The sequence below is a fragment of the Echinococcus granulosus genome (assembly GCF_000524195.1).
Source record: "Echinococcus granulosus chromosome Unknown EG_S00015, whole genome shotgun sequence".
Lineage (NCBI taxonomy): Eukaryota > Metazoa > Platyhelminthes > Cestoda > Cyclophyllidea > Taeniidae > Echinococcus > Echinococcus granulosus.
This window is the reverse complement of record NW_020170395.1, coordinates 671,542-686,107: the sequence shown is the minus strand read 5'-3', so window position 1 is coordinate 686,107 and position 14,566 is coordinate 671,542. Positions and strand designations below refer to the sequence as shown.

The 14,566-nt window shown below is 43.0% G+C and overlaps 1 protein-coding gene across 1 annotated transcript; it reads right to left on the bottom strand. All coding sequences in view use genetic code 11, as the record gives it.

Moving 5' to 3' along the window:
• Window positions 1-1,410: 1,410 nt before the first annotated feature.
• On the bottom strand, window positions 1,411-13,941 carry EGR_03073 (hypothetical protein; the record flags this gene model as incomplete). Its single annotated transcript, XM_024492322.1, has 7 exons — window positions 1,411-1,650; window positions 2,413-2,462; window positions 4,574-4,774; window positions 6,975-7,098; window positions 8,313-8,373; window positions 11,671-11,771; window positions 13,828-13,941. The coding sequence occupies 7 exons, from the start codon at window positions 13,939-13,941 to the stop codon at window positions 1,411-1,413; spliced, it is 891 nt and encodes a 296-aa protein (XP_024353248.1).
• Window positions 13,942-14,566: the final 625 nt, after the last annotated feature.

Here is a 14,566-nt window from a genome sequence, read left to right as displayed (position 1 = left end):
AAGCACTGAGTAGTTGGTTAGGGGAGCGATAAGAAGTCAAACGGGCAGCCGATCATTTAAAAATTATGTGTATTTAGTTGTAGTTTGTGAGCTTTAGGATTTAACTATTCCTCTTTGCTGGTGGATTGAAAATTGCTTGCGAATTGTCCCTGAAGAAAACGTCATGTATACAGGGAGGGGTATTCTCCTTATGAATGAGTTTACCATCTTGCTATATTTCTGGTCACCTACTATCTAGGTTATCTGACAACTAAATTGATGGTTGCTAAAGCATAGCTGAGTCGCATCACCTGCGGAAGCTTTGAGGCTGAGGATGCCTCCACTCACTGTCTTTACAGTGAAGAACTTACGTTTCCAGTTATGGTAATCTCTGTAATCCAGTTAAGAAAACAAAACATTCAGCAGAGAATTGCTTACCTAAGGATTCCTCTTTTGGACATGGACCTGAAAGTGAAGCTGATCTGCTAAAAATTGCGTAAACTTAGGAGTTGGTTGTTTCATCTTTCTGCTCCTTTTCGAAAACTTGTCGGCCAAGGGAGTTTTAAACAGAGATGAGTTTGTTACAAATGGAGCTTTTTAAATAGCTCACAAAGTGTAGAAAATTGAAAGAAATGTTTAGCTTAAAAGTCCACTTTGCAGAACGTTATAGCGTGTAAAACTGCCTTCTTTTCTATCAAAATTGCTGCCGTAATCAGTATTCTACCTTGACACTGACCTCCCTATGCTGGATCAAAATTCTCGTGAGTCCTTTTGGAGGAATTGTCATAAGCAAGCCAAAACGACTGGATTAACCCACTTGTCATACTACTGATCAACTATAACCTCATTTGAAAGTAGCGATTGAAGAGGCTGAGTTACACCACTTAATGTTAATGTGGTTCCCTTTGTAACGAGTACAAAGACTGAGAAGTATCCCGATTCCAACAAAGATTATGGTGTGTAGTTTGTGTCCATGGTAAAGGTTAAATCAGGTTGGAATACATTTACATTTTTCTATCAAGGCTAATTAATAAAAGACTTTAATAACCTCTCATGTTGATTAAACATGAATGAATGGGGCCCAGAGTCCATCCTTACTGGTATGGAGATAAAAACTCTATCGTTTTATTTAGCCAGAGATGGTGATTAAATTGAAGAAGGTTAATTAATAATGACTTTTTTTATTCAAAGGATCAGAACTATGCTAGAGGAGATACGATCAGGCGTCCAGGAAAAAAATTTCGTCCAGAAAAAGGCAACATCAAAGCGACGTACAGAGGCGAACATGAATGATTACAGTGATTATTCTAAATGACGTCAAGAGAGTAGGGTAGTACTGCCTGCAGCCGTTTGAAGTGACTGCTGAAAAAAGGCATTTTACGCCAGATTTTGCTTCGGAGCAGCGCTTAATCAGACAAAGGCATCTTGGGGTCATGCAGACTTCTCTCTGTTAGGGGAGTAAATGCTGGATTTCAGTGACGATGCATTTGATGGCACTTTTGGTAATTTTTTGGTGTTTTCCAGACCCTTGTTTGCGATAGGGTATTTCTGTCGTTTTCTGTAAGGCAAGTGCTTAAGTTGAAAAATGAGACGATGTAGTCTCTTCTCCGTCTTTTCAATCATGCATGAATTAAAAAGATGTGCATATGAGTTATGCATAATTCTATCAAGCTATCCATTCATGATGAAGTTAGACAGTCCTCTTTGCTTTGAAAAGCCCTTCAGAGATAGGTACGGTGGTACACAACAGTGTTATGGGTACCACGGATAGTAAGAATATGCTGAATTGAATAAACGTTTTGATAAAAAGAAAAGTAGGTCTGCATTGTAAACCTTCTGACATGGAATCATTAAGATAATCCAGTTGTTTTCAATTAACTTTTACAGATTAAGAGGTGGATATTTTGTTCCATTGAGGTAATAGCTTTAAATTCTTCCACTTGTGCACTACCCAGCACATACAGCATATACATGTCATTTTTCACCAAATAACATATCAGATCTGGAAGTCCCATAGAGAGATTTACCGCCACAGCCCAGATGCTTCGCTATTCCGATATGACACCTTCAGTTGCACTACCGAATTGACCAATTCAGCCACTACTCAATAAATAAGATGTCATCACCTCCAGACTAAGAAAGTTCTGCATCTATTTCATTGTTTCAAAGTTAACAAATCGGCTTATGGTGCGATTCAGTGCAACCGATTATCATGTTATTTAAGAAAACGTGTCACACATTTGTGACTCCGGACTCAGGCCATCAAGCATGTATGATGCTGATGGTGAACGCGTGGTGATGCTTACCAGTGTATTTCAAAATTAGTTCAGTTCGTAACAAAGGCAATGGAACGGTTTGCTTTTTCAATTTACATGCTATATGCTCCACCATCATGGTTCAGTTTTGATATATTTCCTGCTCTTTTGAACTTACTTCATCTTTTACTAAATAAAAGATTTTTAGCACCTGTTCTATTTGAGCATCTTTTTTAAAACAAATTTCTTTTTTATTTTGTCCATTGCTTCACTTCGTTCCACGTCGCCAACTGTTAAATGGCTGAGCACGTCTCCTGCCTCACATATGCCGCTGGGGAATGTAAATCCTTCATTAATGCATAATGTCTGTGCGTGTGTGGTCCCTTTTGACCTTACCTATCAAGTCCATCACCCAGAGGGTGTTGATATTGCAATCAAAAGGTATGAAAGCAGATCTAAAAGTTACATTTACAACAAGGCGATTAATTCCCTTTCTACTTGGGCGAAATGATGTTTCTTGCTTCTTTGCGCCTTCTTGTTATTATTTTTCAACGAATACTAAGCTGAAAAAGGTGAAAGGAATAGTGGCAAGATGAAATTACCGCCTTATTTTGTGGATTTGATGGAACCTCGGATCTATCGTTATTAATACAGCAAAGAAGCATTTTGCAATACTTTGTTTGTTTAGCTTTTTGTTTTGGGGACGCAGGCACTGTAGGACATAGCCATTGTTCCTCCACCCAGCGGCCTGGCCTCCGGGTCATTCCAGTAACCCCTCAGTCCGTCTGTAAGTCAACAATGCACATTATGCGGGAGTATTATGATTTCCTTTGTCTTTAAGAAAGCCCCAGAGAGATACAACATTTCTTTCCAATGACTCAATAAACTGAGAGGAATTGATAGTGCTAAAATGTTTGCAACCATTTTCAATTCTTCCTTTCTAGTGCCACCGAAATACCATTTCCTAAAGTCTTTGAGCAAAAGGGAGTGAAATAAATGCATGTTAACGCTTTCTACAAGTCCTATCGCTTAACATGCAGGATCCAAGGTGTCTCTGAGGCCATTCAAAGGCATGCGAGTCTGGCAGTTGTCTCATTACCCATTTAGAGGAGGTCGAAGGACTATAGGTATGGGTGACATGGTCAAACCTCAGTACTACCACTGTGAGAATTGAATAGTAGGTGAGTGGAAAGGCCAACATAGTTGCTCGCACAATTGGAGAGGCTTGGTGTCAGTCACTTTAGAGGAAACTCAAAATCAGCATCTTATAATATGGGCATTTGTGTTAATGAAAAGACGTCGCATTTTACACAAGTAATTCTAAGATTAAAGCATAGCTATTGCATACATAGTGTTAATTCAATTTGACATTCTTCCTTATCCTGATTGGTATTAAATAAACAGGAAAATGAGACTTCCCCATTTACTCTGCCCCTAGGGTGGTGTCTCAAGATAGATCATTTTGTCAGTCGGAAAAAGAAAGCATCAGTGTCCCCTTTTCTCCCTCCCCTCCTCTCCCAACCGTCCGTATCCTTGCCAAAAAGGAAGAGAAAAGAGTGAGAGGGAGGGGCTAGGGAAGATCATTCAAATGAGAGTAAATAGTAGAGAGAGAGAGCCATGAGCGACCACACCAACTGAAAGAGCGCGCTCCGTCAGTGTCTGTCCATTTTGGGGTATTTGCCCGTTTCAGATAACAAGACGGTAAAATCAGTTGTACCTATTCTACAAGTATCGCTGATCTTGATGGTCCGACTCTGTTGATTGTTTTATAAGGACAATTGGTTGCGGGATCGGGAGTCGTCGGACTAATTAGTGCTGGCAACAAGCACCGTTTCGCTTACTATACCTCGGAAATGGCCAATTAATAACCCCCAATCTGTGGTCTACAAATAACCCACCTCATTTTGGGTTTCCATATTTTAACACGTGAAGCTTTTTTCAATAGTTATAACTAAGAAACAGATTCGTCGGCAAGTCTCCGGAGTCCATTTATGTATTTGGTAATGGATTTTCCAGTTAACATAGTCACGTGCTTTGTAGGGCGTACATTCGCGCTACATGGGAATGGGGCACGTGAATACCAGTCAAAAATTAGCTGAGACACGTCTTTTACAAGTTCATAATTAGACGCTCTGAAGTTGTATCGAAATAGATCACTTATGATGACAAACATTCCCGTTAAGTTCTATTTCAACGGCTGAAATTCTGGCCTTCCGATCATTGATGTCATGTTATTGAAATCGAATAGCGGCTGATCGGCAGACTTGCGCCCTCATTCCAGTGAAGGAATTAAGGCTAGAATTATTAGAAATGGATATTTGACTTGCCAGTCCCTTTACCACACAATGGAACGCGCTGGAATGTCTGCTGTCTCATGGCTCCAGTTAAAAACACAATGGCTTTACTAATTCGACCTTTAGGACACTGTTCACCTGCCACAGTTGTCTGAACATCGGTGATTCCACTCCCTTCCTCAGTCCTGGTGCATATCCATCCATTGAGATGACGGTCTTTTCCAAATGATACAGACGAACCTTCTACTGGTAAAATGAAGATTTGAAAATCAGTCAAAATAACTAACTCTTTCTTTATTTGCTACTCCATTTGGAGTAACATTGCCTTTTCAAGTAACTACCAATCATGTTTGCATCGAAATGAGGTGGATTACGGCTTATTTACAGAAAGAAGACTTTACTGTCCAATTTGTTACCCGAAGATTAACTAAAGTGGGCCACTGAGATGGAAGCCAGTTAGTAGACAGAGTTGGAGAGTGGGTGATTAAGTAGATGGAGGAGAGGTCACAGGCATTGCGCATTATGGAACAGGGGGAAACCCATGACCACAAGCAAGAGAGGGTTCGAGATTTTAGTATTCTAACCGACGTAATTTGGCAGATGCGATTGAAGCTTCATACAACCGCCAACCTGGTAAGGGAATGAAAAAACAGAGCGACAGTGACAATAAAAAGCACTTGTTTCCACAAGTAAGTTGAGGGAAAGGGAAGTATGTACTCTATTTGCTGTGATAAACGTCTTTCTTAATGTTCATTGGCTATTCATACAACCGAAAAAAGGCCTTTCCCCTCACTTCCAGGGGAAATCAGGGTAATTTTGATCTAAGAAAAGCTTTTTTGAATCATGAAAACAGTAGAATTCAAACACTAGTTAACAGATTTATGTGGCTAAATTGTGAAAACCTGTTGGATCGGACAGTGATGGTGGTGTCCAGTAGCACGTAGTCACAGTCGTGATTGCAGAAAAATCACAGCAAGCAAATTGGCCTTTCCCACCACCATCGAAGAGCCGGATGGCACATGTACCCACTAGATCTGAGACTTTGCTGTGCAAGTTTCCAGAAGCAAAACGGCAAACAGAGCTTCTTTCACGACGCTACATTAAATTGGTCTAAAAAGCAACTTACAAAAGCCTCTTATACCAGTTGGAAAACGAGGAATTCCTCTACAGAATAATATTCCTTGCTAAGTGTAATATTACCTTCAGTTTGTCATGTCTTAGTACATTTATGACAAGAAGCTCAGATAAGTATCGACTCTAACTGTTCAGATGTCTTTTTGTTCTAGCATGCCGCTATCTACTTGGAGTTTAAATGTGCCCCTTCGTGCTCTATAGCATGGAACCTTGAAAATGGTACTTTGTGACATTTACTCTTCGGTAACCATCCGAATAAATGAAATCAGCTTAAAGTTGGGTCATTCGTCGTGGTGTAAATGATGTGTTGATCATTTGCAGTTGAATAGTCCCCGTTCTGTTGACTTTTGCATTTTAACATTTAAATGTAATACACAGGCTGTTTGTTTAAGTCTTGTTTTTGGTAGAGAGCCCACTTGGAGGGCTCCATGAGCCTCTGGCCCATGCCAGAAGTCCCAACCCCTTATGTCCTTTGACAGTTCACATTCTGTCCCAGTATCAAGTCTTCTTTCGTCCTCAGAGAAGTCTCGGAAAGCCACAGTAACGAAGTTTATCTTTTCCAAAAGCAAGGTTCTTCAGCATTCCACTTAAGCTGCATTTTGATCAAGAAGTCAATAAAACATGAAAGACCGATCGTACTTTTCCTTGAAGGAGTTTGACGCAAACAATGTGAAATTTTGGAAACAGTAGTCTAAACTATTAGCATTTGTATTTAAAAATATCCCTGTGGTCAAGTCCATTGCTTCCCTTAGTTGTGAGTTTGTTTGCGAGGGTTACTAAAATGCCCTTAGGGCCTTGAAAATACGTCTAGATGAATGGAATCCAATTGTAGCACCCGGGTCCAACATGACAGCATTGTGTGCCGTACAAGTCTAGACAGACCTTTATCAATGGGATGTTTAGGAGGTTAGGTGGACTGTCAACAAAAATGAGATGGATAGATTACCACAACCCAAATCTACGGAGACTGAAGAGCTCCTGTAGTTCAACGTCCAGTAGTACCAAGTCCTGTTCTGCTTCATTTTTATACTTCTTTTTTGCATATTACTATAAAGCACACAATCTGGAAACAAAGTAGTGTCCGCGTCGGCGCAATACATCAACCGGGTACAATAACTGCGCCTTCCTGGCTATGGCGTAGCGGCAACCGGCTTCATGGGCGCCATCGGGATTAGGGCAAATTTATGACGATCTTCTGCGGTGTACTGAATGATTTAGTGGCGGTAATACCAAACTCCCTTCTCTTCCTTTATTTCATTGCAACGTTTGCTCAAAGGTGAAAGCTAGCGGTTATTTGCATTCATACTCTCACCTTTGATAGAGTCGGACTTTACGAAGCAGCAACCTGTGAATCGGAGAGAAGTTGCCATTGAGCAGACATTACGATTTAAGTTGCTTGACAAACTTATTATTTGCCCTTTACTTAAATGACCTACCTGTTTTTCGATAAGGATTTTGCGATTTCTGTTTTCGCAATCTAGCGAAACTGTTCTTTCACCTCAAATCTGTTTTTAAGCATGGTTGATTCACTCAACATATTAGTCTTCATAAAGGGCCTTCTCCACAGAACAGAATGTTACGAAAATAAGACCTCATAGAGATTAATCTACTTTGGCACTTTGTTTAGTAGGCAAGGTTCCATGAAGTTGTAGGGATCTTAAATAAACGCTTTCAAGGTCTATCCTGATTCAATCACAAATGAAGTTGCTTTTCAAATCACTTTCCTGTGCAGTACTTTTACTGTCAACACTTCAAAAATAGCGTGTTTTATGAGTTAATGATTCCTCTGTTCGTTTATTCCGATTTTAGCATAATGCTCTTACAATTCTTTGTATAAAAGAGCTAGCTTACTTAACCTATTCACAGTTCAAAAAGGCTTTCCTGCCAAATGATTGAATTTTGTAAAAGAAGGCCAGTTAGAAATGAATCTACTTTGATATTTGGCACCGTCCAGTTCTAACAATAGTAGTAGTCCGGGGACCTGGGGGTACATTAAACCTCTCCTGCAAAGGCCGATCGTATTTCACTTCCCTTGCCCTTTGAGTGTAACATTGTTTGAGTAAAGGAATGCCTTATTGTTTAAAAAGGACTTTTGACAATGTATTCTTTCATCTCTTTGTAAGTAATGGCACTGCTCTTAGAATTTCCCATTAATCCTCAAGGGAGGATTTAAAAGTAAAGCCTAATGCCACACAAAAATAGCTTAATGGGACTTTCTTCGTAAATTGTTTTGAAAGGATGAATGCTTGGTCAATCCTCCATCGAAATGATTCAAGCAAACGTCCTACCTGAATCAAGCCTCGAGGTTCATTTAGGCTTACGAAAAGTAATTTTTGATCCCTCAGTCCAAATTACTTCCAACATCAATTATCCCATAAATCTCGAGACGGGTTGTCTTAACTTTCTTTGACGACTTGTGTTGTAATTAAAAAGAATTAAATTACCTCTACCAAGATGTAATTGCTCAAGTTTTCTAACTAGGGTTAAACCAAATACTGGGAAGGCCGTTGTTCGCGCCGAGCTGGTATGTTTTTATAGCTACAATAAGGTAGAGATCGGACCTCTCTACTTAGCTAAAGCCAACAGCAGCATCGGAATTAATGCTGACTTGCCTATAGTGGAGAAGAGATGTTTGGACTCTTAAAATTACCATTTTTTCCACAAACTCCCATAAAAATCTACCAAAAGCTAGAAAAAATATTCCATTCACCCTGCAATGAAGTGATATGCGACAAATGGACACTGATTCAACTCGACGGTCTGAATGGGGAACGTGAATTACACATTCTTGAACTAATTACCAGTTCTAGTGGACACGACGCTGTGAGCCAAGGACCTCACCGATGGAGTCGGCGCCAACGGCAGCGGGGCAGCGGACACATGCAACGGAGGAGGTCGACGCACCGTCGGCATGTGCGCGATATACTCGCCACAAAAAGCTCCACCATATCTCTGATTGGCGTTGTGTATGTGTGGAGCGATTGCATGCACAAGGGGTGGCACCCACGCACCTCCAGCCCGAGTGCATCTCGTGCACGCACACACTCGTGCGGAGACCTGTGCACGCACGTACCTACGCGTATACGTGCGCGCGCGTGCGTGTTCAGCTATTAATGTCATTCCTCTTTCTCTGTCGCCCTCACTTCGTGCGTCTTTCCGGCTCTGGCTCTCTCTCTCTCAGACTGCTGGCTCGCTCTCTCGTTCTCTCGCCTCTCGATTTGTATGTGAAAGTGTGTTTGCATTCCCGCCTCCCAACGCACTCCATCCCACTTGCGCACATGACGCTATGACCTAGGATTGCCTCGCAAGCCAACATAGTCACAGTCATGGAAATCCCGGTTTTGTGTCTTCTCTGCTTGCTGCTCAATATCCTCGGTGAGTCAATACACCTTCATGCGTATATTGCCCCTGTTTATGGGTCTTCTGTCCCCATTGTGGATAAATGTGGGTCTTTTTGTGTGTCTGCTACTATGTATACGAGTGCATAAATTTTATTACTGGGGCAGTTTTATTGTTCTTCTGGCGTACGCCTGCACATTTACACACACACACACGTTCACACACAGGCGGGCGTTCCGCCGTCGCGGCCTCATTTGCAGACACGCACACACATTTCATTGAGAATACATCAAACAAGTCATCATCATTACACAGCCCTTCCACATACCGTGCGTGCACACACGATAATAAAAGTCGTAATGCCGTAATTACGTGGAAAGACAGACGAATGTAGGTCGTAAAGCGGTTAAACAGCTGCCAATTCGACGCAAAGTGGGATCTGTAGGCCAAAAGACACTTATTTCCCACTTATCTGATTTGCTACCTGATGCCCAGTGAGGCCGTGGCCGACACATGGAAGGAGAGCGTTCTTGGCCAACAGCGGTTCGATTGATTGGCTGGGTTGTACAAAGACAAGGAATAGGCGGGGTAGCGGTAGGCGAATCACGTCTGTTTTAGAAGGGAAAAAAGGGACAGGCAAGCGGACGGTACGATGCTCCGTCTCTTGTCGTTTTCACTCTCCTCCTCCGCCCATCTTGTTCTTTTGCTTCTTCCCTTGCTTTGTCGTACTGTGCTATGGCTTCGCCAACACTGCCGCTGCCTTCTCCATTTCATGTTGTAGTGAGTGCTTTTTTCCCAGCGCAAGGAAAAATAGTCGCCTGCAGGTAGTTTTTGTGCAGACGTGAGTAACTCCTGCTGTCTGGTAGGATGACTTAGTCACTGGAAATGGGCACAGCAGTAGGAACAGCATCGGCTACGAGCTCACTGGATCAAGGCACCACATCTTTGTCAAAACATTGTTTTGTTGCATCCTTTCGGTCTACCTCGGCTTCATTTCGATTGGCGGGAGGGTGAGGAAGCAATCTCACTAATTACCTGGCTTTTGTTCGCGAGGCGGGGCTAGCAATAAGACTGCTACTTACGGTTTAAGGAGTGGACGGTAGTAACGAAAATGTCCGCCTCTCCACTCTAAGTCCAATGTCACAAAATTTAAGAAACTTTACCAGGCAATTTGTGCCACTGGACTGTATCTCAATTCTGCACTTAAATATTCAATTTAAATTTGGGTCTACCAAGTTTACAACATGTGGTTGTAGATGTCAGGAGGGGATGCGTAAGCGTAGTTGGAAGCTTTTCGGTAATTCCGTGCGGTTGTGAGTAAAGTCAAGCGTTTTCTATTTCTGCCATATACCACCGCTGCATCTCATTCGCTAAAGTGGCAGCTTCGAACAGCGTCGTGTTGCCCCACTTTCGACGTAGGAGTGGAACCGAGAGAAGGCGGTCCCCTAAACTCTTGCTTTTTGACTGTTTTCCATCTGCCTGAGAAGTGAATTTTGATCCTTAGGTTTCTTGGACTTGAATGATGTGGCAGCAGAATTTACGGGTTGGCAATTGCATTAATCAACAAACTTCAAAATTAATAGAGGCAGGTTGGAGGCGTTTTAAATCACTGAGTTCTGCCAGCTTGTCCTCATTTACATTAAATCAACAAGTGTGCCTTCCGGTTTGCACACCAAACTGACAGCCACCTAGACGGGCGTATGCGCATTTTTTCGGCAACCCACAAGCTGGCGTCCTGTTTGTGTATCTATTCTTCTGCCTTCCTTCCTTCCTTCCTCCCTCTTCCCCCTTCCGCAACGATCTTTGAAGCGTAGTTCCTCTTTCTACCACATCTGTCCCCTTCCGATGGAATCAAAGACACCGTTCCACAAGCGTCCAACTTGGTTTTTGAATTGCCGGCTTCCGTTTTTAAACCCTTTCAAGGGCTTACTACTCTCGGCGATGGTTACTTTCAGCAGGCATGTCCAAAGATCCTTCTTAGTGGTAGCCCCTCCAACTTTGTTGTATTCAGTGTGCAGCGTATATTCTAGCCCGATCTTACACCGTTGTCCAAACTATGGCGCCCATAATAATTGTATTCCCGAGTTAGCATAACACTTATGGATATTCGTGTGTAGTGGGTATCTCTGCGTCGTCTGCCCTGCGGTTTCGGGAGACCCACGTTTCTCCACGCTCTCTTCTTGAACCAGAACCGCCACCGTGTGGTTCACGTAGCACGACAGGGGGGCGAAGAGGAAATGCAGTTCAATAAATTCGCCACCGGATGCATGCATTTGTCTTGCGATTTGTAGCAGATGTGCAAATCACACTTATGTTTTTCGTGCCCACACTCTCATACAAGCACACACATGGTTATGTCAGGTGGACTTGTCTCAATTACTGGGTTCAATTCCCACCATAAACGTGTTCTGCGGTATTTTTTTGTGACTCGCACACACTGTGGAATCACACATATCCTTTCAATCATTCATCCCAGACCACCACATCATACACATTCAAAAGAGTGAGATTCCCTCCTACTCGTAGAATTAAGGTGCAGGGTTCAAAGAGTCACACTGACCTCGAGGTTCTACCCTTAATTCCATTTTTGTCTAGGGGTGGAATTTGTAGCAATATGATTAGAGGCAGTTGAAATACTCAATACAATGAATTCATCCCTTGAATCTCACTTCCTTCCGCAATAGTCTCGAAAAAAGTACATGGAATGTCTCATTATAACCCCTTCGGTATGAATTTCGTCAATACTAAGTAGTGGTCGATTTGTTTCTACCTTAAGATGTTTAATAACTTTTCAGTGTTTTCATACCTCCTATTTAGGGCTCGAAGCTTCATTATGGCTCGCAATTTTAGTGTGGGAGAATAGTCCTCATTTTACGGCTTTGTTAACGCTCTGATATTTCCATAAATTAGAAACGGGGGTGTTTGCTTTGACAAAGGCTTGGGCAGCGCGTATGACAAATGGACGCGCTCTTAATGCATACATCCGCGGCCCGGCGGTGAAGATTGTTTTGAGCATGGTGGGAGGTGGGAGGGGGAAGGTTGACAGAAAATCCTGCGCAATTTTCGTTTCCGGTTGATGTCCCTACCTTCAAAAGCGCGCTCACCGCCCCACTGCAATTGCCTGGAGTCGTTTCGCTTGAGTGTGTCAAGTGTTGAGCAGCAAGTGCGGCGTACCATCAAATTATCCACCAACTCCTCGACCTAGCAACTAGGCACAAGAGAATGAGTAGCTCTCTATGACTCAACGCGTCATACAGCAGCCCTCCTATTAGACATATGGTGCTTGATTGATGACCAGTAGGCAAAAGAACTAAATGCCGGTCCTTCATCCCCCCACCAACTGACTTAGACACCAATGGCCCTGGCTCGATGAGTACGTATACTTGTGTATGCCAGTATTTGAGCACGGTTATAACCTGATGCCTCGAAGTTTCCCTTAGGCGCAGACACAACTCCTTCTTTAGTGATTTGGAGGTAAGTAATGGGAGGACCGCCTTCCAAAACGGCAGCAGGAGATGAGATGATTCACTATTCCGTTTTTTTCCTCCCACGCATCTGTTCCCGTAAGGATCGAAGGTGGTAGTATTAAAAGAGAAGCAACTACCTACACCCTATGGTCTGAAAAGACGTTTTGTGACGCAAGTCTGAATGTGGAACAAAAGGGCTAATTCTGGAAAGGCTCATGCAATTTCTAATTTCGATGGTACTTCAACTCTGGGCGCTGAAGCTTATCCTGTGTCATTCGTTCGGAAGCTGATCACGTCTCTTACTAGCTATTATCACAAGGCTGGATTTCGGCGAATGTGCGGACCTTCCGAACATGTTAATCGTCAGGTGGGTTTATGAACACTGGCAAGCGTCGGTGTCGTGTGTGTGCCGCTGTTCAGAGGCGCCTCCCGAGCCACGCGGTAATTTGACAGACACACCTTGAGTGAGGGGAGGGGGCTTAGTAGACCTCACTTTTACTTTCTCTCGGTCTGATGGCAAGTCCATCAAAATGCAAATATGCCGCGTTCAGTCTATACGGTTTCGCAGTTTGTCACTCCGCGCACACACACAATGCAGGGTGTATTAGACCCATCGGTAATAGATTTGACTTACCACCTCATTTTGGGACGTCTGATTTCCATTCCGATTCATTTGAGGCAGTAGACATGTACACCTGCCACCAGATTGAAGTGACTGTCAGAGTGAATGTGAATCCTAACTTCATCTCTTCAACCAATGTTTCGGGTTATTTAGTATCGGTTCTAACAAATGAGAAATGTCGCATTGAAGCGCAACTTGAAGTTTGGACGCCGGACGGCTGTAAAGAATGCTGCCATGGTAGGAAGGATATTGTGCGATAAAACGCATTTAATCAGTCTACTGACAATATTGTGTAAGCAATGCTGAGCAGCGTAAGGAGGCCACAACGAGAAAGGTAGATTGTTCATGGTCGTTTTAACTGCAAGTGGACCCGCTTAAGGTATAAAAGAAGTGCCACTTACTTCCTGTGGCACAATGTGGCCTCCCGATTTATTTGAATCGCATTCAGCAAAAGATTTTCACGAAGTTAGTCTCCATTAAGTCCTTACACCGAACAATGAGGCGAGCGCGTTGCAGCGGTGAAGAGGATGCTAGGGAGTTAGTCACACTTCGTCGGCGGACTCCCTGATTACCACGCTTGAGCCGGGTGTTCAAGGCTGGTGGAAGCGTACCGCAAGGCGAGGCATCGACTTTTCTGATTTTTAAAACCGCTTTGAATAATTGTATGCTAAAGAAGCAGAAAATCCGATCCCGACTGCAATGGATTGTCCAACGGGCATCCGACTCGCTGGATTTACCATTCCAATATTTTTTTCTCCATCCAACTTTTGAGTTTCACCGGGTGCAGCAGAGAATCCCGAATGAACTCGATAATAAATGGTAGGCAAGGCGAAGAGGTCTTGTGATGGCATTAGTGCCACTGCAGTAAGGGAGAGATAGATGAGCGTTTGTTCGCTGATAAACTGCGTCCGAGGGCTCAAATATGGGTGTGAGGGGAAACGGTGCCGTGTCCTTTTATTCAGGCTATGCTCAGGGGACATTCCTGCGTACTTTTAAGTACGTACGTATATAAAAAGCCCTTCAAATTCCCCCACCATAAATCATATTCAAAGGGTGTGTGTATGTGGGTTTTTGACAATGGATAGCTGCTGTACAGCCACGCAACCAGCATATTTATTCCCCTTCAATATTGTTCAGGATTCCGCCTCGCACCATTTCACAGCGTACTTGCCCCGACAACTACCTACTAGAAGGTAAAATCGAATTTCGGTGTTCAATTAAAGGGCTTAGAATTTTCTCGCCTTGTCGGTGATGGTGGTAGCAGAAGTGGTGGAAGAGGCAACAGCGGCAGAAATAGTCAGCCTGAACAAAGTTGCGCAGGTCCTTTTTGCTAGGAGGGGAATGCGCAATTTCTATAATTAGCGTCGACAGTCAGATGAGTAATCCTGATAAAGATGACCGCTGAAATATAGGATTCCTCTTCCCGCTCCGCTGGAATCGAATTCATGACTTTTAGAATGTCGGGTCATGATTATG